Source organism: Cyrtonyx montezumae, unplaced genomic scaffold, assembly GCF_038088225.1.
Source record: "Cyrtonyx montezumae isolate F1298 unplaced genomic scaffold, pur_monq_1.0 scaffold_6, whole genome shotgun sequence".
NCBI classification, from domain to species: Eukaryota; Metazoa; Chordata; class Aves; order Galliformes; family Odontophoridae; genus Cyrtonyx; species Cyrtonyx montezumae.
The window spans coordinates 14039854-14063691 of record NW_027072067.1 but is presented as its reverse complement, the minus strand read 5'-3'; the positions used below and the strand labels follow the sequence as shown (position 1 = coordinate 14063691).

General features: G+C 46.1%; 1 protein-coding gene across 1 annotated transcript in view; it reads left to right on the top strand.

The window, feature by feature from the left end:
* The window catches only part of LRIG1 (leucine rich repeats and immunoglobulin like domains 1), a 76032-nt gene that overhangs the window by 12430 nt on the left and 39764 nt on the right, over positions 1-23838 (top strand). Inside the window, 2 exon segments of the mRNA XM_065749544.1 lie at positions 14919-14990; positions 19398-19472. Of these exon segments, the coding sequence (XP_065605616.1) occupies positions 14919-14990; positions 19398-19472 (147 nt within the window).

Sequence of the window (23838 nt, the reverse complement as noted above, 5' to 3'; positions counted from 1 at the left end):
CACTTCCCAGCTTTCCCTCACCATGTTCTCCAAGACAGATAAAATCCACATTTGTCATGTAAACCTGTTGCAAACACGAGCAGATTGAGGCAAAGTCTTTTATTCACCCGTTTGCTGCTGCATGTAATAGCAAGCAGTCAGCGTGGAAGGAGTGCTGCTTTCCTGTGGATTTCTGTCTCTAGGGCTGACTGCCTTTTTAATTGACTTCTGCAAAGTTTTTCCTGTTATCTCTGCATCGTGTTTTGGTATCACCTTCCTTTCCCCTGTGGCTGTCTTTGGTGTATTTTGGGAGTGCATGGGGCTGCCTGTTTGCTGTACAGATCGACTCGTGCGATCACGGGCTGCTGTGCAAACACTTCCCTGCCTCTTCTGGGGGAAGACTGGGGCTTTTGGGGGCTGGTGGGGAGCCCCGCTGCTGACTGTGCCTTGGTCCCGTGTAGGGCTGGACTTCAGAGCCCAGCTCTGGGGATGGAGGGAGGGAGGGGGGAAACAGGCACCCAAAGAAGGAAAAGGAGGAAATGTTTGTTTAATTCCTTACGTAGTGTAAGGTTCAGAGCGAGCAGATTGTGAAATAGCACGGAGCAGGGAATTGCTTTGCCCGCAGTTTGCAGATAACATGTGCAGAGCAGGCAGCAGTGGCTGGGGGGAGGGAAATGGGGCTTATTTGTTTGTGTAGTTTGTTTTTAATTTAAATAACCTCTATAATCTCCCTCCTTCCCGATAGTAAGCGATTCCATCTTTCCAAGGGCCTCCCTGTGTTATTTGGCCTGAAATGCAGGCTGTGCTCACTATTTACAACGGGGATTCAGTGAGCGTGGCCGGGGGGGTTGAGGGGTTGTTGTGGGGTTTGGGCATGGCTTGAATGCTGGCACAGCTCTGCCCCCAAAATTCGGTGCTCCCCGTGGTAGGGAAGGGGCACTGCTGTGCCCAGCTTGGCTTTGCACAGCAGAAAGGAGGGGTCAGATTAGGGAGAGGGCAGTACCTTAGTACTGTGCCCCAAAGGACAGGCAGCACAAGGCAGTGGGCAGCCAGGGTTTGACGGTGTTTTGGTGTCCCGGCAGCTTCAGGCTTTGTGTTTTCTTTATTACAAAGGAATTAAAAATAAATAAATAAATAAAAAGAGGCGACAAAGGAACCATTTGCAGACTTCTCATAAACATCGCAGGGATTTCACAGCAAAGTGTGGAGACTGCTGAAGCCAGTCGGGCATACCAGAAACTTTATGAAATAGTTGGATTTGATCAACACTTAATCACTCTCAGGCTGCCTGCCTCGCTCTTGCTCGCCCCTCTCCTCTTCCCCACGCTGCTCTGGATGCTGTGCTGCATCTCTATACACCCAAGGTAAAATCTAGCAGGCATTTAGCATGCTGCAGCAACCCAGCAGCAGGGCTGCACTGTGCTGCTGAGCCCCATTAGGTACAGGATGAGAAATTAAATCCTTTTTTGCCTTCCTCCAGAGTTGCACAGAGCATGCCAGTGTTTCCTGGAGGCTTTTCTCCCTGGGTTTGGAGGGGCTCTGCCTCTGCAGGCTCTCACACACGTTTTGCTTTAGCCCAGTCCTTCCCATCCTGCCATTGCACTGCTCTTACATTACCTTGTGGGCACGCATCCAACTTTTGAGCAAGAGAGGAATAGACATTTTTTGATTCCTTTTCTTTGTGTTGAAAGACAGCTTTTTTTTCCCCAGCAGAAAGCTTCAGAGAAAGGTAGGAATTTCCAAGTCAGTTTAACCATGTTATTGGTAAATAGGAACGGAACATTTTCAGCAGCAACTTTTTTCTTTTCTTTTTTTAAAGTTTGCTTATAAGGAGTTTATTGATCTTGTGAATTTATGGATAACAGAAGCCTGGAGGTGTATGACAGTTAATGTGTAACCATTAAATAGACTTATTTGGACACTTTTTATGTGCTCCCATAGCAATTAAAGCTTATAAACCTGCGGAGGGTGTTTTTATGTAGAGCAAAATGAGAACCTTTATCCCAGAGAAGGTGTTCATGGAAAAGGTGCAGTTTAGGTAATCACGTTCACGTGACTCCACGTAAGCTGCAAAAACCACCTCCAGCCAGAACTGATTCCCGAGGCCAGCTGCGATATTGCCGTGAGTTGGCTTTTCTCCCAGCAGCCAATTTGGTGCATTAAAATCAGTGCTGCTCTGTATGGAGTATTTTATTGTGAACCTCCTGGACTGAGGGTTTTGTCCCTGCTCTAGGTTTCTTTGGCTTTTGCCCCAGTTTTTATTTAGTCTCGGAGCAACTTTGGTGGTTGCGTCAAGCTTGCTGAAGAAAATGTTTTCCTGCTGGCTAACGTGGCCAGGCAGTGAGTGTGTCCCATAGCTCCTGGGGAGCTCTGTCCTGGTAAAACACTTCTTGCAGTGATTGCATGGGAACTCAAGCTTTGTGGGAATGTGGGGAACTCTGATTTCTTTTCCTCGCTTTCTTCTCCCCCAGATAGCACGTTTTATGTGGAGGGATGACTGAGTGAGGTGCTGGGGATTCAGTGGGCGAGATGCACGCCTTATGCTGCAGCACTTTTTGACCAAGAGGAAGGAAGGCTGAGAAGCAGACTCATGACAGCAATGTGTTCTCCGTGCTGGTGCACGTGGGCAGCAGGGGGAAAGGCCGGAGGGCAGCCTGGCTCAGCTTACGTAATTGTGATTGCAGGGCTCTGGGCAAATATTGACAGCAGATTTCTTGGCAGATGTGCTGCTCCTGCGTTGCTGGGGGATCACTACCACTGGTGCAGCCCCTCCTGGGGTGGTGGAGGTGGTGTCTCTCACTCTGAGGTGCTGGGGGGGTCCTCCTAAGGGACAGGTGGGCTGCTGATATCCGATGTGCTGCGGGGATGGGGCTCCTTGCTGTGTCTGCGCTGTAGGCCGGGCATGGTTGTGCGGGCATAGGATATGCAAGTCTGGTCTGCTTGTTGCACCTCCACCTTTTTACCTCTCCATACCTTTCATAACTAAATAAGAACCAACCACCAGCTGCAGGAGAGGAAAATGATAAAATTCTGTTTTCCATCAGCAATTGGCTGCCCGGGCTTTGGACCACGGCGGGGTGTTTTGCTGAGCATGATAACCCGCTTTGTGTGCCGCCGTCCTCCCATAGAATGCACCAGAGGATTGTTAACATCAGCCAGATACCTCTGTGCTACAGCTCTGTGGTGTAGTCTGGACAAAAGGTTAAATCAGGCAGTTGTTGCTGCAGTGTTATTTCCTATACAACACTCTGGAGAAAGCTCAGTATCACTTAGTTAACTTTTGCAGAGCCATTTCCTGTACGTTTTGTTAGAGAAAAGCTAGGTTATGTGTTTCCAGTTGCAGCAAAATTATTTTCCCCTATAAAATGTGCGAGGGTTTATTTTTACACAATATTCATTGGTTTGCTGAAGCCTTTGGAGGGGGGAGCCTGTGTGTTTGTAAGGTTCTGAAAGCTTTTTATTTCATACCTGGCTTGCTGTGACAAATTGAGGAAAATGTGTTTGTTGATGCGGTGCTGTGGTGTGCCAGAGCCAGGCTTGGAGTTCTGATTGTATATTGAGGTGTGTGGCTGTGCCCTGCTGGTCAAGACCCAGGTCTTGCTGCTGGCATTGCCTGGTTTTAGGAAGGACCCAGAAGACTGTACCTGGAGGGAAAGCATCTCCATGGGGCTGCTCAGTGGGACAGTTTGCTGCCCTGTTCACTCAGTGGATCTAATTCCATGTGCTCTGAGGAGCTGACGACGACATAAAACTGTACTTTCTGTACTTATGGCGTGGGCACACCTGTGGTCCTCCCTGCACAGCAACAAACCTTGTGAGCACCTTCTGCCTTCACTTTGTTCTTTAAATAGCCACGTTTTTGGGCTGCATGGTGCTGGTGCAGAGCCAGCGTGCCCAGAGCCCTGTGAGCATCCTGGCAGGATGCCTGGCTCACAAGGACCACTCGGAAGAGCAAAAAAAAGAGGAGTGTTTCTGTTCCTGGCCTAATTGTAGTGTTAGCTTTGCTGTTTTCAGCGTGGCCACCCATGTGGAGTTTCATTCTTACAGGACTTAACGATTTTCAGAGCCATCAGTGCAGCTTTGAGGTGGCAGCTAGTTTGGGTTGTGCCTGAATGGGACAGATGGGACAGGTTCAACAGAAGAGGGAAAGGTTTGGCTTTCTTTCACATCTTCCTGCAGATCTGGTTGTTGGATAAAGGATTTCCCAGCGCTGGAAGCTGGGACTGGAGCCTCCACTGGTACATAAGCACCTTCTGGTGGGCAGAGTTTGGGACAGAAATACAGCAGAATGTATAGTCTTGGATGCCAAGTGGAACAGCGTGATCCCAGTAATAATGGTTACAAGAAGATGAAATTCCCTTGGAATCCAGCAGTTTTGCAAGAGATTGTGTTGTTAATTGCTTCCTGTAGCAAAATACTAGGGCAGCGTTCCTGTTCCATACCTCTCATGCTCTGCAACTCAGAAAGAACAAAAATCTATAGGAGAGAGAGCTTGTTCCTTGAGTCAACCTCAGTAACATCCGCCGTCACTGTGATTTAGCTGCATTGCTTTTAGCTGTGAAATTGCACAAATCTAGAGGCAGTTTTCTGAATAATAAATAAGGGCATCCATCCCCGGGGGTAACATCGTTGTCTTTGAAGCAGATGAGAAAATAGCTTCTGATCTGAAGGCACAGCCTGTGCTTGGTTCTGGTACTGGGCTGTTGGGGTTCAGCTGGGCTTGAGCCCCATGCCAGGCGTGTGGGGCAGGAGCTCTGGGATCCCACTGTGCCCTAGTAGTGATGAAGTGACCGAAGGCTTTGCCTGAGCCCACCATTTCCAGCTGGACTCTGTTAGTCCGGGCAGGTCCTGAGATAGCAGGCTGCAGCAGGAAGAGCAAGACTGTGGGAAGGGCTTTCCAAAATTTTGCTGGCTGCAATTTCTGTTCCTACTCCGAGACTTTGTACGGTCTGAGTTGCACTAATGAAGAAATCTGGCTTTCTAAGTGGAAGAGGTTGGAGAGGAGCACCAATAAAAACTGTGAAGCTCTCAAAGATTTGTAAAACTTCGTGCTTCTGTACAAGATATGTCATTATGTGCTGGGGAGGAGTGTAGGAAAGACTTTCACCAGCACTCTTCACAACTGTCATACGTGCTCAGCTGTCCCAGACTTTGCTGATAAAGCCTTGGTCTGTGTATGGAACTGTGGGTGTGTTGCTCTCTGCAGCTTTCACTTGCTTCAAAATCCTGGTGGGTGTCCTGCTGCTGTCCCAGCAGTGAACACTGGTAAAGGAATTGTGCAAGGCGATATGTGAAGGCTTGTTCTGGTAGGTGGCTCTTAGCATCAGGGCTGGCTTTCTTCTGGCCTGGGGTGTGCTGTGCCCCACCAGCTGGAAACTTCTGTGTTGCACCATTGCCTTCGAGATCTGTTACTTCAGCCTTTTGCTGGCCAAAACAGCTTTCTTCCAAGTGCTACAGGGCATGGTGTAGGGGAATATGGAAGCTCCCAGTTATGCTTGGATCATGTGGAGAGAAAGCAAGTTGGTCTAGATAATAGCTCTGCTTAGGACATAAAATACGGAGTAAATTAACTTGAAAGTCTCTTCTAGCTTTTCATTGTTGAGTGAAAGGGAGTTTCATGGTAGATTTATTTGCCTTGTTTCGCAGCAAATGCATTATATATAGCTTGGCTTCTATTCCTCTTGATCTGGGTGGAAATGGTTTCTTTTAAATGCAGCCTTTCCATCTTGAAGGTCAATTAAAACAGGTTGGAGGTCAGATAAAATAAAGGGACAGAACATTTGCTTCTTGGTGTATCTATTTCTGTAATGTTATCAGTACATGTGGTTTTATTTCTAGTGTTTTGTTCCAGGGCTTCCTCTAAGACTGAACAAATTGAGTCAGTTGGATGCAGTACAGCTTCCAATTTGGGGTTAGAAATCCATTAAATTGCTTGGTGCTTTATTGGCGATATAGAAGTGCTTGGAATGAAAGTGCATTATGTTTGGACATTGATTACTCAAAAGGGCAGGGTGAATGCTGGTGTTAACCACATATCTCTAGCTAAGATGGCCAACTTAAGAATTTTTTTAGATTCAGATGTGCATGTTTTGCCCTTAAAATGCTGTTACAAAGCAGAGCTATTTTTAAACTACAAAAAAGAGACTTCAGTATTTTCTTCGCAGCTCTGGGGGATTAGAGCTGGCCACACAACCTGCAGTGCTGCCAGCATGGGTGATGAGTCCTCTGCTGATGCTTTGGGGCTGTATACATAATTTCTTTCAGTGTGCGAGGTCTATGGCTTCATCCAGCCTCTTCCTTTCAGCCTGTGGCATTGAAAACTGCAGGGAATGTCCTTTCTGGCTCTGTCTTCTAGCTGAATAACTGCATGGGCGGGGGCACAGCGAGGAGCACAGTGCTGCAATTCCACTTGCAGGTGCAGTCAGAAAGGATTTTACCTCCGTGGCAGGAAGCTGCAAAGTTGGCTGAGTGTTGAGTGAGACTGGATTGCTGACACTGGGTCGGAGCTGGGAGTGGACGTGGTGATGGACCGGTCGTGGCAGTGCTGATGGGCGGTTTGCAGAGCTGGCTGCTTTGGCTTTGGGCAGCGTCGTGAGCTTTGGTAAGGAGATGGAGCTGCAAAGCAATATCCAAGCACGTGTTTCTGAGATGACTGCACAGCAGAAGTCACAGCTTTTGTTTGAGAGGTGCCTTCCTCCTTGTCCTCACACCTTTCTCTCTCCTGTACAAGCGAGGAAGATGGTTGAAAGCAGTGTTGGAAGGATGCAGGCTGGTGAGCCCCCATGCTGCAGTAGAAACCCGCCTGCTGTTTTTGTAAGGCTTTTTTTTTTCCCCTTTCCTCTTTGCCTGACTGGTTTTAACCAGCACACAAATATTCCTTTGTGCCTCTTCCAAGTGAGTGTGTTTTGGGGGGGGAGATCAGCCCTTCCTCATTAACTACTCACAAGAAGCAAGGTGAAGGAACGAAGCAATGGGTACACATGCCAAGGGGTGCCTTGCCCTCCCATGCCATGAACAGTTGACCAGAGTGGGGCACAGATTGTGCAGTGGCTTTTGGTGGCAGCTGGTGGCACAAGTGGCTGCGTGGTGCTGGAGTGATGGGCTCTGCAAAGGAAGGCACTTCAGCAGGTGCCAGAAGCTGAGCGTGGGTTTGATGCTCCCCCTTCCCCAGCACTGTGGGTGCTGCTCTCTGTTTGCAGTGCTCTGCCCAGGGATGCATTTACTGATTGAGCACTTCTGACAAACAGATTGGGGTATCAGAGCACTGGAGGAACTTGCAAGCTTGCCAGCAACGCTTATAGACACAACCCCTGTCTTCAGGGATTCCAAGTGTTTTCAGAGCACATTACCATTCTGTGTTTTAGTAGGAAATGTATCTTAAAATATGGGTTATTGGATATTATTGAATGATTGTTGGCCTCTGATGTTTTCTTAAACCCTGGAAACTTCTGAACAGCGTTCAGGGAGTTTGTGAATTATCTCTTTTCCATCTGTGCTCGACCTGTAACCCGCAGCTGGATTTTACAGTCACGTGGTGGGAGGTTTGGGCTGCCAGCAGCTGGACATGATGCTGTGTGTCCTTCCAGGCTTCTGAAAAAAACCAAAGGTTTAACGTGGTTTATCTGCCATACTTGGGAAAAGTTGCACAACTTGTAGGTGAAAATATTAGCTCTGCAGAAGTAGCAATTTTTCAAGCAGTAAATTGCACTTTCTGCTGATCCATCAATGCAGCTCTTGTGTACTATTGTCAGTTAATGGAGGCTTAGCAGTGCCTGTAAGGTAGACGCATACAGTAAATTATAGAGTTGTTAATCCTCAATAAATTGGTTTAGTATGTTGAATACACAGTGGGGAACCTTAATTGAAATGTTAGTGCAGGAGTCATGGCCTTTATTGATTTACCTAAGGAGCAAAGCAGTTGGTTCACGTGCGCCTGGCGGACACGCGATGCCTGCAGCCCTTGTGCTGGGGCTGTGCCTTCTGCAGGGCAGGGAGCTGCCAGCTCTGCTTTCAGGACACGTCTTTCTCCTGAGAATAAGCAGCACTTTAATTAAGCAAAACAATGAACCCAGAACAAACCCTATGGGTATCCGGGCAGATGGAGGGTGGAGTTTATTTGTGGGTTTAAGACTTCCACATCCTAGTTTTCCTTCCAGCTGCTTTACCTGCCGCAGGTGGCAAACCAGGGTTGCTTTATGGTGAAGTAAATGCAGTTATTTCTATTTAGGTGCTCCTGCCTTCTTTGAATTTTATTTTATTTTTCGCTCTGAGGCAATTCTTGCAGCTGATGGCTTCGTGCATTGTGGAGAGAATACACCTCCTTCATGCAGTGCAGCTTAATAGAAACAGCAAATAAAGCGAAAAATTGTTGCAACTAAACACCACCCACTCTAACTCTTGCAGCATCCCCTGCTCTCTGTGCACAGTACTGCCTTTGGCTGGGCTGTCTGCTGGGGGGCAAAGGAACGTGCAACCATAATGCTCATAAAGTTCATCATAAAGTTCAGTAGCCTTAGTAACTGCAGGCTGTGTGGCTGCTGCTATTATATTTTTCAGAAGCAGTGAGAACTTTGAATGTGCTGTCATGCCTTCCCTCTTGTGATGCCTTGCCCTGACTTCCGCAGGTTTGGGTCTGTGCTGGCTGCAGGGAGGAAGATGCTGCCCTTGTCCCTGCAGCAGCCTCTGGATGACATCCACATTGCTTCTTGAACACGACTTTCCTTTTTTTTGTTGTTGTTTTGTTTCCTTCTCAGAGGCATGAAATAATGAGAACTGTTGTTGAGGGGATGAGCACGAGGCCGTGGTAAAATGAGCATCCTTGCTTCTCTCCTGATGCCTCCAAGCCATGCCATGCTTGTAGGCATCAAGGGCGTTGTGCTTGCTTTGCAGCGTGCCTCTGTATCAGTGCAGTTTATGTAGGTTAAGTTAAAGATTATTTCTTTTTCTTTTTTTTTGTAAGATTCAAGCATTTGGGGTGTTTCAAGGAGAATGTTTAGTTTGGCTTAGAGAACAACAACAACAAAAAAGGAACTCCTTTCATTGTTTTGCTGAGGTTATTAAAATAGGAAGAGATAGGATCCTAGGCACTGTCAAAACACATTTGTATAAACCAAACAAGGCCTGAAATAACCCAACAGCATCCTTCTCAGAGGAGACGAGCGTAAGGCAGCTCCTTGTTGTGGGCAGTTCGGAGCCCCCAGCTGCAGCTCAGTGTCACCCAGTGCTCAGTCAGAAGATGCTCAGCCCTTGTGAGCTGACAGCAGTGGTGGTGTTCATGTGAGCAGCTCTCGACCTCCAGGCACTGCCACCTCCTGTTCCCAGCCCTGGGAGCACAGGAGGGGAGGCTGGGGCCCAAGATGCTATTTGAAATTATTCAAAGATAGTTCCCTCATTCCTTCAGCCTTCTCAACCACAAGTTACATTAAACTGTAGGCTGGTACAATGGCTCTCAGTGATGTGGTTTTAATTAGTATTCTTTGCATTAATGACTGCACGCATCTGCTGGAATCGGTGTGGTATTGATTCTTCGGTAATCATGCTGCAGGAATTTCCTTTAGACAGCATTGTTAGTCATGACTGGAGTGATTCATGGTGCAGTTCTCTTGGTGTCTGGATGACCTCTCAAAGTTTGTCTTCACTGTCAAATTAGCTCATATTATGGCTTCAGGGTTGCCCTTAAGTTGACTCCCTTCTGCACATAGAGCCCCTTATATGAGTGTGCTGTTAACCCAAGCTGATCTGCTGCGGCTGCTAATTTGAGCTGGGGCACAAGCAAAGCCTGAGTGAGCAGGCTCACCAGGATGAGCGTGAGTGCGGGCCCTAAAGCGAAGACTTTGGCAAAGATGAATTTCTTTTTGATGTCCTTGTTTAGGAGAGGTGAAACAGAGGCAAGGGTGAGTGAGGCAAAGGGTTCAAGGACCTCTGGTTCACTACCAGTTTAGCAGATGGACTGGAAGGGCATGTGGGACTGGCTGTAGTGGGTTGGGTGAGTGGTTTCCCAAGGACTTCTGGCAGAATCCTCTGAAGATAATGAACTACACACATCTTGGACATGGCAATTCCTTCTGACTCATCAGTATGGATGGCTTATTGCAACTTCATTAAATCCATTTTCAAAGGGACTCAAATGATGCCATATAGGGGAAGGTGTTGCTGTGCCATGTGCTGCTCAGTACCTGGTGCTGACCACAGTAGCCATTTCTCTGTTCTTGGCTCAAAGAAGTGGATTTGGGGCTTGATGTGTGTGTGTGTAAGAAAAAAGGACTAAAGCTGCTTCTTTCTGCCCTTACAGTTCATACAAGCAACTGAATCCCTGCAGTCTCTGATTGCTTTGTGCTTCAGTGTTAAGCCTTGCGTGTCACTACTTATGAGGACTTTTCTATCTCTCTGGGAGTGAAAAGCTTGTTTAAAAAAGAAATTCAAGCATGCTTTCTTCTGTGCACAGCTGTATACTCGAAGCACAGGCAATGTATTCCCCCCGTTGTTCCCCCAACTCCCATCCCCAGGCTTATTCAGCTGCTGCCATGCTTTTCATACCCAATGAAGTGTGCACGGGGCCTCCACGCCAGTGCTGTAAAGCCATCCACAAACATGTGGGAAGAGGATGGTGCCTATTCAGTGAGCTGCAGACTAGGCAGCTATCTTTCGACAGATTAGCCAGAGGAATTTCTGTTGCAGGGCTCGATTGTTCTGGGACCTCGGCTCCCTTTTGTGCAGATGCAATGAAAAGTTGTGTTATGACAATGGTTGACAAAGTGTTTAATGAAAGCCACGGTTGGCAGGGGCAGAACTTGGAGTCATCCTCCTTTTCTCCTCTGCCTGTCATCAAAAGGTGCAGAAACGCTTTTGACATAATCTTCCATGCTGACAGATGAATGGGTTCGACGTGCGGGTCGGAAACTTCCGCCTCCCTGAGCAGAACTCAGCCCTCATCGTGGTGAGCTGGGTCTGGGTGCCTCGTGCATGCTGATTTCTCTGTCTGGCAAGCCAGCCAAGCACCTTGCTCTCAATACAAAGGTGGCTTACTGCATGTTGGCCAGCTTCCCAAAGCAGAACCAAAACCAGCGTATAAGCTCCCAGTATACCCAGCACCTTGCCAGGGAGGCAGGATCGGCATTTGTCGGGTCAGAGAGCTGCCTGATTGCTTCTTGCGGACAAACACAGCTGGTTTTGAGACAGTGTTACTTCGAGGTACTTTAAAGGCAGACTTTGTATCAGGTTATTTAACAAGGCTTTCCTTTGAGCCTCTGCAGTGCGCGGTGATCTGCAATGCCAAATAAAGGCAAATGCTGCTTTCTTGTTTGGAGACTGGAAGGGGTAAATAGACAGAAGACGGCCCTTCTCATATTGATAATGTGTGTTCTCGGTTCGTGATCAGGGGCATCGTATGTGAGGGGGAAAACCACTATGCTGTTGGACTAACCAATGCAAGGAACTACATAGTTGAGGTTTGTAATAGATAAATAATGGTAGAGTGTTTCTCATACTGTTAAGTCATAATATCTTAAACCCCATAAGCCTTATGCCACCTTCTGTTCAACTGGGAAAAAATGAGCTGATCACTAGACCGCTCAATTTGGTGACTCTGTTTTGTAGTCTTTGCCGTCAGCTTCTGACTCCTGCAGGATGCTTCCCTGAAGCGTATGATGGGCTTTGGGCTCTGGTTTTCCAGGGCTTTTTGAAGAAGGCTTCCTAAAGCACTGCTGAAGAGATATTTGATCAATGAGAGCCATTATTCCACTGCACACTGTATCCATCAGACCAAGGGGTCTATGAGGAGCCCCTCTGTTATGGCAGAGCAGGAACATGATGATTTCCAGTGATGGAACTGCAGTACCCTGAGCTTGGCATCTCCATGCAGCCCGCCCTGCTGGGCTGCTTGGCTGATCCAATGGCGATGTTGCAGCTACACGTGATGCCATGCATTTGAGATCCATGCTTTGTGGTGGGGGAGAGTCGTGTGCACCCATGACCTCAAGTTTTGAGTTCTTTTCTGTATTTGCATTACTGGAGCCCAACCAAGATTGAGGCCTCATTTTGTCAGCATTGGGCAAACCGAGACAATACCTAACTCAATTTTATTTACAGTCTAAATAGACAAGACAGACAAAGGGTGGCTGTGGAAACAAAAGCTCTGGAGAGGTGATGTGACATGACCCAGTCACACAGCAGGAGATTAAGAGAGCCAGGAATAGACTGAGGTTTCCTGACTCCCAGTCCCAATGATCTATCTATCAGAGCATGTTAATTCTTTCTCCCATTTGCATGCTGTGACTGGCATGCCAAATACTGCCTAGTGAGGAGATCTGAGTTCTGGGAAACTCGTCCTTTGCTTGTTAATGCTTCAGGCGACAAATTCCTGGGCATTTTAATGCATGCTAACATTGGAGAAATTGAGTAAACTGCTTATTTTGATGTATCTATCTATTTTCAAGTCTGAAACTTATTTTGCTCTGGTGCTGTATTTGTAGCGTTCATTTTCCCCACTGATTTTTAAACAGCATGTTGTGTGTTTGGTGGGGATAGCTGAAAGTTGGAGTGGGTAGCGTGGGAGAAACGGAAGATTTAGGCATACAAGGTAGGTTTCATTTGTATCTCTGCAGCAAGCACTGGGAAGTTGCTTTTGTTGGAGCAGATGAAATACAGCTGTGTTACCTGAAGAGCAAGCTGCTTGTCTGATGACTTTGATGTCCAAACTTCTCAAATGGCAACAGCCGTAATCAGAAAGTTGCTTTGGAAGATGTTAGTCCATGGCCATGAAATCCTCAAATCTGCTAAGACTTTTTCATTTTTCACTTTTGAGCTGTTGAAGGTCTCATCAGCATTGCTCAGTGTTCAGGCATTGGACGAGCCAGGGATCGGTTCCCTTGACAAGTGTACAGATGATCAGTGTGCCCACTATCCTCAGTGCTGGGTTTGTGTAGCAGGCTCTTAGCTTATTGCAGAGGAATGTTTTGAGGATAAGTATGTTACCTTAAAAGATTTGCAGCATGGAAAGCATAGAAGTGCATCAAAACTGATGAGTTCTGGCACAATCATGACTGTGCCAGCACCCTGTTTGTATTTCCTTCTTACAGTATGTCACTAGTGTTTCTGGGCCTGCTTTATCCTTACTGCATTGAGCCTATGGGATATAATGTCCTACAGGACGTTACCTGTTGTATTTTCTCCTTTTGCCTATACATCAGACAGCGACAAGCTCCAACCTGATTTTGCTGTGTGGTTAAAAAAAAAAAAAGTAGTAATGTAATCTGAGGGCAAATTGCACTTTAATTCGTAATTGTGCTATGAATATGGACTTGGCTTTCAAACGCACTCTGAGTTTAAACTGCAGTTTGACTTTTATTTAGACAAATGCCTTTGAGTTCATAGTGAAATGGATATCTGCTGTAGGCTGGTATTGATTTAAAGGTCTCTTGAGTGTTTTAAAAGACAGTAGGGGCTTACAGGACAACATATTTTAAAGCTAGATGCTTGGTTAGATTTTACATTCATGTATCACTTCAAGTCTAGATTCTGCTAAAGGCATCCTGTGCCGGTGGTTTGTAGAGCCTTCTTCCACAGCAGGTGTTGGCAGAAATGGGACATTTCAGGCATGATACAGGGTGCCTTCATGGGCTTCTCTGAAGCAGTGCATGCACAGAGCTGTTGAGCGGTACCTGTGTGGAGGGGAATGTTTTGAGGACATCCATAAGTGCATTGCGGGAGGGCAGATGATCAATGATTGCTCTTTGTTTCAAAAGAAGCATTTGTAACTTAGTCTTTCAAGCCTTAGTGCTTTCAAGTGTTGCTGTCGGCCCGGGCTCTCTGTGTTACTGCATGGGGCACACGAGGCAGGTCTGGGTCCTTCTTGTAGCTCTCCTTGTTGTCTCTCGCCTCTTGAGTCCCCCAGAGCAGGGATTGGCACTCAGTGGCCTCGGGATGTGGATCCTACTGGGGCTTCAGACCTGCTTGAGGGCTGTGGGCACAGCTTTAACACAGAGCAAATGCACAAACTGGGGAAGGTTGGCCCGTTTTCCAGTCAGACTGGCTTGGTGGTTTGAATAAGGAGCTGGATGTTTGTGGGCTTATCTAAAATCAGACCATGAATCTTTTGGGTTGTGTTCAGAGGTGCAGTAAGAGGGTGTAACCTCCCTGCAGAGGAGACAGGAGGGTTGAGTATTGCCCAGGATAGCATCATAGAGCAGGGTGTGGAGCGGGGTGAGATTAAAGCAGGTCCCCTCAATTTCCTCACAACAACTTGTGGTTGCTTTTCTTGCTACTGCCTATCAGTTGGTGTCCTCCCTTTCAGATTACATACAGTTACATTCCAGCATGGCATACATCATATTAATTAGGCCATTTGTTAATTTCCACATCATTAGGTGCTCGCTGCTAATTGATCTGTGCTTTCCCAGTACATCCCCCAGCACAGGTTGGACCTGTAAATTATTGTATGTCAACATAAAATATAAGTGTGTGTATAAAGCTGTGTATGCATTTTGTTTATATGTGGAGCACGACGGCACATAAAAGCACCCAAATATCATTATAGCTATAAAATATTTAGGAGAAGCCTTGTTGATTGTTTCAGTTCAGAGTTTAATTTGTCAGGAAATATCCTATTCATCTGCGATGAGTTGTGTGGTTGTGAATAACCAGCAGAGGGATACTGATGTAATTGTGTAATATAAAGACAAATTAACACCACAGTAATGCAGAAGAGGAGAAAGCTTATGGCGAGCTAAATAACTTCTTGATAGAGAACTAAAGTAACTCCTTCATGTGTTCAGCAGCCAAGTGCTGCCTTTCCTTGTTTAAATGTTCTTATTTAAAAAAAAAAAAGGTGAAAATAACCAAACCTAAACCACTTCCTAGTGCAGTCCAGAATAATTGGGATGACACTTTTGCTGAGCACAGTAACTGTATGGTGCTGATGCCGCTTTCTTTTATTTTAACAGAAACCTGAGCTACAACAAGTTGACCGAGATTGATCCTTCTGCCTTTGCAGAGCTGTTGAACCTGCAGGAAGTGTAAGTATTCTTTCAAGGTTTTAGTTGTATTTTGCAAGGACAGCTTTTGGAACAGGAGGGAGTTGTATGTAGTTTCTCAAGGCGATGTTTTCCTTTAGCTGTCGTGAATGTGCAGACATGACTCAGTGTGGAGGGTTTTTTCATATTTTACTCCTGCTGCTTTCTTTGTCTTTAACTAATCAATTAGCAGAACACAACTTCCCAATTAAAACAGCATAGCTGTTATTGGAAATCATTGGAGTTTGCTCCCTCTGTTTTGTACAGTGCTCGGAGGGAGCAGTTCAGCTAACACACCTGAACATACACACAAAGCTCCTTGCTGACAGCATAACCCTGAAGCAAGACAGAACAGCCTGGATCATGATATCTGATGCCAACCTAACCCAAATCTCTCAGGAAACAAAGGTGTAGTGTAGTGGATAACAAAGCACTTAACTGTGTCTCCTCCTTTCTTAGACATTTGTATTCCTTTTGGAACCGGGACAAATTCTGTTTGAAGTCTGCTAGGTCGGCCTTAAAACAGCAGAGCGCTCTTCTGCTTCAGTGGGGGGAAGAGAAGGAGCCACCTGAGGCTGGCTGCAACAGGCCCCTTGGCTGGTGGGAAGAAATCCTGCGTGGGGAATGGCAGGGTGTCGTGGGCTGTGTAAGGGCCCAGCTGCCATGCTCACGGAAGCGCCGCGCTTGTCGGCTGTTTGCAGCAGTTCCTGGAGCTCTGATTTGGGTTCTGAAAAATGAAAGTGACTGAAACTGTAAGCGGTGGGTTGAGGTAATGAGCTCTCATTTGAATGTTGAATTGCTGACATATTTGAGGTTTGGGCTGTGTTTGAAGAGCTACTGATGCCTCATGGGAAACTGAAAAAACATTTCCTTTCAGAAACAGTGCCGTGCTCTGTCTGTATCTTTCTTTTTCTCTTGTCCATTGTCTGTTTTCATTACGTGTTGGCTTTGGGACTCGTGGTGGGGCCAGACCCTGTGATTCTGGAATAGGCAGTGGTGGGAATTCTGCCTGGCTAATGCCTGCAGGATTGGACTGTGGGGATTAATGCAGTGCATCTCCACCAGCCCAACTGCCCGTGGCATCTCTGCCTACACTGACAGTAGGGACTTGCTGAGGATATGTGCACCAAGAGTGAGGACAGTGCTTGGAGGTCAGCTCTAGATTGCCTTAGAGGGCAAGAGGGGAAAGAAAGTGATGCAGGTAAGCAAATGCTGCCTATGGGATCTGCTTTCTTTAAACTGTGAAAAGCCTTAAATTGCTCTGTGTTTAGAAATCAGAATCGCAGCCCTGATCCCATGAGACTTTGGAGTTATCCTAACATGATTGTGGCTTAGCGATTGCTTTTATTTGTGGAAGTGCCTGAAGGTGTTGGACTGTTGGGCACGTGGGGCTGGGAGATTCATTTGTGGGGCTTCTGGTTCCACAGGTGGGGAGCTCCTGTGTGCAGAGTCATGCATCAAGGGCTGAATGTGGAAGGAATGTTGAGGATTGAGGAGGCAAGAAGTGCAGCCTACAGAGTAATAGCGTGGCTAGCAGTGCCTTGTTAGGGGAAAGAGAAAAAGCAAAGGAAAAAAAGGGAAGAAATAGAGATGGAAAGGGAGGCAGAGGTCTGGAGCCCAGCCTGGAAGGCAGGCTCTGGAAAGTGTGAGGGAGAAGCTCTATTAAAAGCCCTATCTACCAATCTTGGTTGCTTTTGAATAACAGCTAAACCACAGACCACTGAAATAAACTGCGTTTCACAAAGAACCCCATCTGTACTGCCAGAGCATCTCTTTCTGAGGGTTTTTTTAAGCACTTTACAAACATTCATGAAATAAGGATCGTGCTGTGGCATGTCTTGAGAGCAAGTCAGTGTTTTGCTGTGCGCGCTGTGCTGGGCAAACCAAGTAACCCTCAGGGAATGAGATTGCCCCAAATGATAGATGCATTGATAAGACCCGAAACCTCCCATGATGCTTCCAACATGGAGGCTGTGGTTCCTGAGCATCACAGATGGGTCTCAAATGTGATGTGTCTGTATGTGAATAATTAGTGCCATATATGTTGGAAGTCTTTGTTGGAGCCCTTAGCTTTATGAAAATGTATGCAAACTAAAGATCAAAACTTCATAGCTTATCTTGAGTGTTCTGGTGTGCTTTACTGAGATAAAGTAGTAGGAGTTGGCTATTTTGATTCTTAGGTTTTTTCCCCTTAGGTTTAATCTCTTGCAGGTTAAAGTGATACAAGACCCCATGATCCCATATACTCAGGACTAAGTAGCTATGTGCTGTTGGAGGCACGAGGTGCAAGGGGCTCCAGCAGTTGCGTTACCTCCCTCCTTCAGGACACCTCCCATGACCCTCTGTGGTCCCTCTTAAAGACACCCTTGATCCCATGCCTTGGCTGTAAGGATAGGAGGGGGATGCTGCTGTGGGGCAGAAAGCCTTCTTGTCCTTTGTGGGGTTTCCTCAGGTCACATGGGTTCCATGAGAATGATGGTTACACGGCTCTCAGGTTTTCCAAGCTCATTTTATAACAAAGAGGTAGTAACTGTGCTAAAATTCCTCTCCAAACAACTCACCTTTTATTTTCTAAAGTGCCTTTCACTGAAAGCTCTGGAGAGCTGTGCTATTTTTGAGCAGGCTCTATTTCAGCTTGACACCAGCCTGGCAACCGGACCGTAAATATTTTATACGGGTGGCCCCCTCCTGCCCTCCGTTGCTGTCCAGGGGCAGCAGGTTTGTGTCCTCAAGGAGAAAGGGAAAGGATGTTTAAATTTGTTGAGTCTACTTCTGTTGTGTTTTTTGTTGTTGTTGTTTTGTTTTGGTTTTTTGCTATTTATTCATTACATTTGAGGGGAAGGGGAAGAGGAGAGGGAAATCCCAGACAAATAATGAGCTTGGCTGTCTCCTCTGCATCAGCAACTGGTGCCTATGAGCCAAGAGAAACTGAAGTGAGGGAGCTGCTTTCTGACTGTGTTGTTTAACTGAGAAAGACTTGACAGTGCAGTGATAGATGAAGATGATGCTTATGTCAGAGGAGGTTTTGGACACTTGCTAGATGCTGGCTAGTGTTAGAGCTGCTTAACCAGTGCTAGGGGAGGGTGGGCGCAGTTCCCCTTCCCCTTCTGTGGCTTTCAAAAAGATGCTAAACTGGATGTTAATGTAAATGTGTCAAAAATGTATGTATTTCAGTGCTCTTTCCAGCTTGCTTTGCACTGTTGAAAGCTCAAGACCTTGCTATAAGACCAGTAACAATGAGCTTTTAGTTGCAAAGTAGAGCTCCTTGCTGAATTGCAATGCCTCTGGCTTTCTTCCCTTACATTTTAAGGTATGGGTATAATGTCAGAGGCAGAGCTGCAGCCGAGAAAAGCTTTTATCCCAGCAGTGCCTGGAACTCCTCATGAAATCAAATACGGTGCCTGCCCTCGGAGGAGTCAGGAGGAAGTTCTACAGTGGAGGCATCACTGCCCTCTCTCACCTGCCAAAAATATTTTTGAAGTGCCAAAGGGGGCAGAATTCAGGGTTGCCCCAGCTCACACTTGGGGTTTAGCACCCCTCAGCTGTGCTATGCATCTCTGCTCCCTCTTTGCAATTGGATGCATCTGGATGTGATTTTCAGGATTTCCTGGGGAGGAGTGCCAGGGGGGCAATGCCTGCGAGGATTGGGGTACTTCTGAACTGCCCCATGGAGGAGAAGGGGGTGGTCTTCAGAGGGCAGAGGCACAGCAGCAAGGCTGTGCTGGTTTGTGGGGCTCAGCCTGGCGGAGGCTCAGCTTTAATGGCATCAGTGTGTGTGTGTGTGGGGGGGGGGGGGGCAGCAAGATGGCTAAGAAGTTAGGTAATTTTCAAGCAGCCAGACAAGCGACTGTTACAGTAATTAATTGACTAATTCACCGTACAAACAAGGGCTCTTTAAACCAAGGAAGAGCCGGTCACATGGCTGGGATCTGTTTTCAGTCAGAAAAACACTTCAAACATTAGGCCATTGAGGGGGACATTTCTGTAACGGCCTTTCCAGGCGTGAGGCCTGCCTGCAATTGCCATTAGCCCCGCGGGGGCTGGCTGGAGCAGGTCACTTGTTCCAGTGCCATTTTTGTGCCCAGTGCAGTTTTTTGCGTGCTTGTGACCAGCCCTGTGGGGCTGCCCCTGTGGGATTTTCAGAGCTAGACCCGGTGCGGCCTTAGGGCTGCCATGGCACCCCTGTGGCCCAGTGGGATAAGCAAGGGCTGCAAATCTGCCTCAGATAAAGAAGGTGTTGGAGCAGTTGTGGCAGCTCTCATTTATTAAGAGACTGGGATGAAAAGGTGGTACAGCCAGAGAAACCCCACAAGATGGAGACTTGGGGGGTTGGAAGGCATTCATACAGTGCCCAGCTGATGCTCATCTCCTCATAGCCTCCTTGCTTAAATGATTCATTTCTTGTTGCAGGCAACTGAACAACAATGAGCTGACTGCCATTCCTTCCCTGGGACCTGCTGCTTCCAGCATCCGTGCCCTCCACCTGTGAGTTGCTGCTGCCTCCTTTCTTTTGACTTTCTGCTGCAATCTGTGGGGTGGATGTAACTGCTGAGTTTCATGCGTGTCACACCCGCTTCTGCTAGCTCTTCAGATTTCATTATCAGTCTTGCTGATTCTTTAATTAAGAAATATCTTCTGCAGTTGAGATTTGGGCTAGATTGTGTGTGATTAAATGTGCTGCTCTAATGCAGCATGTATGCGCAAGGCAGGAAGAAGATAATGCTTGCAGGCCAGTTAGAAATCTGCAAACCCTAGAGCAGATCATTTCTCTGATACTTAATTTTATTGAGTGATCCAAATTAAGCAACCACTTTGTCCATCTGTCAGCACAGCCAAGTCTGTATAAATGCCTCTAGAGTCCTAAAAGCCATTTTTGTGCCGATGTGACTGGAACGGAGCTGCCCAGGACTTAGCAAATGTTAACAGATTCACCACTGTTTGGCCAGTATGACAGCAGAACCCCTGTGAAAAATGATTGTGGATGTTGTTCACGTGAAAGAGCTGTTGGGTTGTGGTACGTACAGTGGGCATCGTGTCCACAGCAGCCATGAATAGTTACAGAAGATGCCCCTAGCAGACATTCACACTGAAATTTGCCATAATTGTTACTGTTGCATTCCTGATGTTCGAAGATGGCAGATACTCTTTTTTGACTTCTTATGTGATTGTCCTCATTTTTTTCATTAGTGTTTCATCCATTGCCAAACCATTGAAACCTTACGGTCAGTGATAACTTAAGTCAGTAAATTCCACAGGTTAGTTGCATATTGAGTTGTGTTTTTTTGCTTTACTGTCTGTGTTTGAGTTTCAACCATTGCTTCATACTAGTGCATAACAAAGGAATGTACAATTCTACCTTATTGGGGCTTTTTTTTTTCCCCTGGCATTGTTGTGGTTATATTTTATTTTCTCTTAAAGCCAGAGACTATTTGTGCCTTAATCTTTTGGGGAACTCATTCCAGACCCATTTTTATTGTCTCTTTCAACTTCTATTTTATTTTTTTTTCTTTTGGGAGCGAGTGATTGGTGATTGTAGGGCTAGATCTACAGAAGTTTTGAAGTTGCTAACTTTGGTAGTTCAGGTGCCTACAGAACTGTTAGATACCTTGAGAACCCTTGTATATCTGCCACTAAGGATCTAGGACTGGGGGCACTGCTGGAGGGAATGAAGACATTATGATATCAGGCTTCTCAGTACCTTAGTGTGGATTTCTAAAATTATTTTTATGTGTGTCTGCTTATCATGCACACTGAGAAGGAATTTTGCTGGTATGGTATGTGTGATACCTCCCAAGTTCCTGGGAAGGGGAAGTGGTTGCAGCTAATATGGAATCAGCAAAGTGCCTGAGCAGCTCAAGTGATGGCTTCCATTGTGCATGGCCTTACAGCCATGCCTTCTTATCTGCAGTGGCTTTGTATCTTCTCTCTGTGGAAAGTGCCATTGTCCATAGCACTGGGTGACTACTTCTCTCATGCTTGAGAGGCTCTGAGACAACCTTCATCAGTTCACTAAAAGAACATTCCTATTACTTAAATCAAGAACAGAATTGAGTGAAATGAATTGGCACCATTCCTGCTCTTCCATTAGGCAGTGTTAAAATATGCAAAGGAAAAGAACTCCCTCACTGTCTTAATTCAGTTTTAAGGACCTGAGCTTAAAAGTAGCATCCATATCTCCCTCCTGGCATGAAGTGGGCTTAGCTTTGTTTGAGATATGATGCCTTTGATCTGGTTCTTGGGTATAGTGTGTTCCTGCAGAGCTTGCAGAGAGCCAAAGCACTCCTGTGCTATCATCAGCACTGAGTGTAATGAGTGTCTTTCATTTAAATGGGCAAGTAACCACTCCACCTCCTGGGTGGAGGAGTGGCTTGTGTCTCAATAGTTATCAGACCTGTCAAATATGTCACATGCAGTTGGTGTGAAACCAACTTGTTTGATTTCTCCTCCTGCCACAGCTTCTCCCTGCTCGCGTGACCACATGTGAAGCCCAGATCCATGCTCTGGGGGCTGCTGACTGCAGTGCTGTGCGGTAATTCCCTCCGAGCAGGATCTCTTGTTTGAGGCACGATCCCCTGACACGGGAGGCCATCTGCCTGCCACTTGAACTGAGCTCACCAGACCACCACGTAACCCACTGGGTAACATCTCATGCACTGGGATTCAAAAAACATCAAAAATCTGATTTATGGATGGAAAGCTTGCATACAGTTTGCCATCCAGGATACAGTTTTAGGCCCCCCCAAATCAGCTTTTCTTTCTCATGAAGTCTATAAATTATCTGAGCTTCACAAGCCTCTGTTGTTATTTTTGCTATTAATTTAGCCTTTGGCAAAGGACCAAATTGCTAGAGCTTTGGCTTTTTATTTCTGAAATGAAATAAGTGGTTTGGAAAGGAGTAATAATGAGCAGTGGAAGGCAGTAGATTTACAGCTCCACTGAAATTTCAGAGTGGTACAGAAGGAAGGGGAAGGTACAAAGCTGACTGATAAAAGGACAATATTCTAAACAGACCTGCTTAGTATCACTTTCCAGAAATCTGTATTGCTTTCCTCAGCTGCTACACATAAATAACTGTGATAGTGGCATTTGTAATGCTGCTGTCATTCCCCTGCAAGAAGGATCTCTTTGTTTAGCTTCTGTCAGAGAATGCTGCATTTTTTTTTACCCCTGCATTTCCTTTTAATTTTTATCACAAGTAAAAATAATCTGAAAGAGGTTTTAAAGTACCTGCTTTAATCGATGTTGGTGACCCATTTGCATCGGAATGATTTGCTGAGGAAGTGAGGCTTTTTCCACCGCTGGAAGTCAATCAGTTGGATACCTTCCAGTGAGATGGTCCTTCAGTTCAACACTAGGTTAATGGACTTGGTACGTAAATGGTTGGGTGAAGTCCTTAGGCCTTGTGTGATGTAAGGAATCGGATTGTACCATCAAACCGGTTTCTTCTAGCCCTCAAATCGGTGAAGTAATAATTGGGGAGGTTGCCAACCCAAACTCAGGGTGAGGACTCATAATGAAGGCTGTGTACTGAGAAATCAGTTTATGTTTAAGTATATAGTGTTACAGTGTATTCTTACTGCTAAAGAAAAATAAATAGATTTCCTTTTTTTTCACTGTTTATAAATGTGTGAAGTGTGTTTACCTCACAAACCTCTGAAGTAGGTTTTGTATATTGCATGTGGTTAAGTATTTCCAAAGGGCTGTGAATGTATTATAAAAGCAATGGCTGCGTATTTGTCACTCAAAACAGTCCTGGTGAGTGGGTTCCTTCATTTCCAGCTCTTCCTAAACTGGAGGAGAGAGTTTCTATCCTTCTGATGCTGGGGGAAAGGAAAATGCCATATTGCCAAATTCAGATTTACTGTAACAGTTGTTTCAGTGAGCTTGATCGCTTCTTACTCCTTGTCTTGGAGCTTCTATATCTGTCTCCATCACCCCAAATTTACTTGACCTCGTGTGGATGTGTACCAAGAACTGGTGATATATATATGCAAACATGTGGGAATTGGTTGCAGAGAGCATTCTCAAAGCTTATTGCAAATCTTTGGATATTTCAGGCTGCAGATGGATACAAGGGTAACGTATGTATCAAACATGCTATGCCTTAATATACTGCCATGAAGTTTAATTCAATTTAATTATTCCTTGAAGAGTCAGTTTGCCTTGCACGTTGAAAATACTGCCAAAGTCGTTCATCTGAACAAGAGCAAACATAAGGGACTTGATAAGGCTTTTAATAGAACAGAAGGGGAAAATAATCTATGGACGGGTTACCAAATAAAGACAGACATTAAATGCAAACATCTGCTAGTGCAAACAAAAGCCAGGAAATTCAGCTGGGAGGGGGAGAGACTGTGAATCTTGATTCATTCCGAAATTGCATCGGAGTAGCTGAGGGGAGAATCTTGCCTGAAATTCCCACAGCGTTTGTCATTTCGCTACAGTTCCTAGACTTGGACGTTTGGGAGTTGATGGCAGGATGTTTTCACTGACATGCTTTTGGCTGAGTGAGGATTTCCCTTCCCAGTGTTCTGCTGCAGCTCAAGTGTGTTAACTCTGTAGGCTCTTAGGAAGACTTTTTTTCTCGAGCTGTGATATGATTTGGTAGGGAAAGAGAGGATGGAAGTAACTGTTCCTCTGCAGCAGGACTGAGTCTGCATGCATCCAACTTCCTGACCAACTCGATGGGGAATCACTTAGCCTTGCTAGCATGGAAGACAAGAGGAGGAGCAGAGCTGCAATGAGCTCTGCATAGGTCTGCTACTATGGGTATCCTCCAGACGCCTGTAGAGATGCAAAGTCGGTTCTGGTGTCTGGCTGCACTTCAGCTCCTGCTTCACCTACCTACCTG